General features: G+C 27.7%; 1 protein-coding gene across 1 annotated transcript; it reads left to right on the top strand.

Moving 5' to 3' along the window:
• The first annotated feature begins 1,032 nt into the window (after positions 1 to 1,032).
• Positions 1,033 to 1,766, top strand: LOC111690822. Its single transcript, XM_023453393.2, has 2 exons — positions 1,033 to 1,288; positions 1,355 to 1,766. Exons 1-2 carry the CDS (start codon positions 1,058 to 1,060, stop codon positions 1,676 to 1,678), a joined length of 555 nt encoding a protein of 184 aa, XP_023309161.2. The 5' UTR covers positions 1,033 to 1,057; the 3' UTR covers positions 1,679 to 1,766.

Below are 1,766 nucleotides of genomic sequence, written 5' to 3'. Positions count from 1 at the left end.
GTTTATTTTTATTTTTATAAAAATTTTAATTAATATTTTTGCATCAGCTGTTTATACTTTTGCATTTCTTGCTCATGTTTAAACCACCTCCATTAGGCGCTTAAACTAGCAAACAAAATTAACTATTTGAGTGCTCAAAAACAACTTTGGAGAATTAATTTTCATTTAATCCCTAATCTATCACTTAAAGATGGACTCTTAGGGCGAGTTTTTCTGATAAAGATAATCTTCATACTTTGGTTAAACCTGGTTTAATATATGTTTTGTGTTTTTCAGTTATCAGTAAAGTTACTTATTATCTTACTTTAACTGAGTGTAATTGGCTAATTAAACTCAAGTTATAAGTGCGAAAACACAATTAACAAAAACAATAAAACGTTGATTTCGGAAGAACAAAAACTTTATATTTTAAGTAAATTACAATTTTTTTAATTATTTTGTTTTATTTACTATTGTTTTAAATGTTTATTTAACATTTTTGCAAAATCTTCCATTTTACAAAATTATTGTTTGCAAAAAATTGCTGTTCATTGTTTATGTTTTTGAGTGAAAAGTTGGCAATACTAACGAAGTTAACTGAGCTTAAATCTAGAACTGAAAAACACAATCATCAGTTTAAGTCCTCCTGAATTTGTTCCGAGTTTAATCTAACAGCAAGTTAAGCCTAGTTTAACTGAGGAGTAAGAAACCCGGCCTTAAGTGACCAAAAATCTCGTAAAGAAAAAAATTTTCTAAGAACAATAGGTAACCACTAAAATTGGTATTAATTTCATACCGATCTGAAGACATCAGTTTTACAAGTTTGATCAGTTGGAATGAAAACTTTTAAATTACATTTAACAGTTTTCACTTACAATAATATTATTTTAATAACTATAATCAATTTCACAAAATTCTATATATTTTTAATAGTTTCCGTTTTATGTTAACATGTTATGTTAATCAGAAAATCAAATTACGTTTGCATCATGTAAAATTAATCGAAATTACATTATAAAAGTACATGCATGTTTAAAATATTATTTAGAAATAATTTAGTATAAAGCTTCCTGTAGACATGAAACTAAAAGACTTTATTTTTACTGGATTTTTATTTTTTACCATAGTCTCAAATACAACGGCCGATAAAGAAAAGAAAAAAATAAAATTGGTGCTGGACAAGTTAGATAAAGTCAAGGATGCTGAACATATATTAAAAACGGATATAACTTTTGATAAAGTCGGAGATGATGAGGTCAAAATCAATGGCCAAGTTGAGCAGTCCATAGATTTGGATGATGAATATAAGGTAAGAACCTACTAACACTACTCATGTATACAATTTTTGTACTGAGTTCTCTTATTTCCTTTTCAGATAAATATGGACGTTTTTCATTGCTCCGAAAAAGATGGAGAGTTTAAGAAAGTAGTTGGAATTGCTAATGTTGGTGTCTGTCAGGTCATGGCAAATCAATATAAAAAATATTTCTATGACACATTGAAAAATCATGCAAATGCTCCTGATCCTGACAAATGTCCAGTGACGCAGGAAATTTATGTTGTTAAGGATTATCCTTTAGACTCAAGCAAATTTCAGAAATTCTTAAAGCCGGGATTTTATAAAACTGTAGTTTCTTTAATTCACCAAGAAGAGGAAGTCTTGCAATATACTTTCGAAGGTCATACAGAAGACGAGTAACATCATAGAACTTTCAAAACATTTGTATATGTATTTATGTAAAAAATCAAATAAATATTAACCACACCAAAAGGAATTTAATTTCATA

Source organism: Lucilia cuprina, chromosome 4 (assembly GCF_022045245.1).
Source record: "Lucilia cuprina isolate Lc7/37 chromosome 4, ASM2204524v1, whole genome shotgun sequence".
NCBI lineage: Eukaryota > Metazoa > Arthropoda > Insecta > Diptera > Calliphoridae > Lucilia > Lucilia cuprina.
This window is presented reverse-complemented; position numbering and strand designations above follow the sequence as displayed.

Bases quoted from the DNA above. Each gene is read 5' to 3' on its own strand.
- LOC111690822 (XM_023453393.2), top strand. From the start codon at position 1,058: ATGAAACTAAAAGACTTTATTTTTACTGGATTTTTATTTTTTACCATA. The intron at 1,289-1,354 runs GTAAGAACCTAC...TTTCCTTTTCAG, and splicing joins ATTTGGATGATGAATATAAG to ATAAATATGGACGTTTTTCA.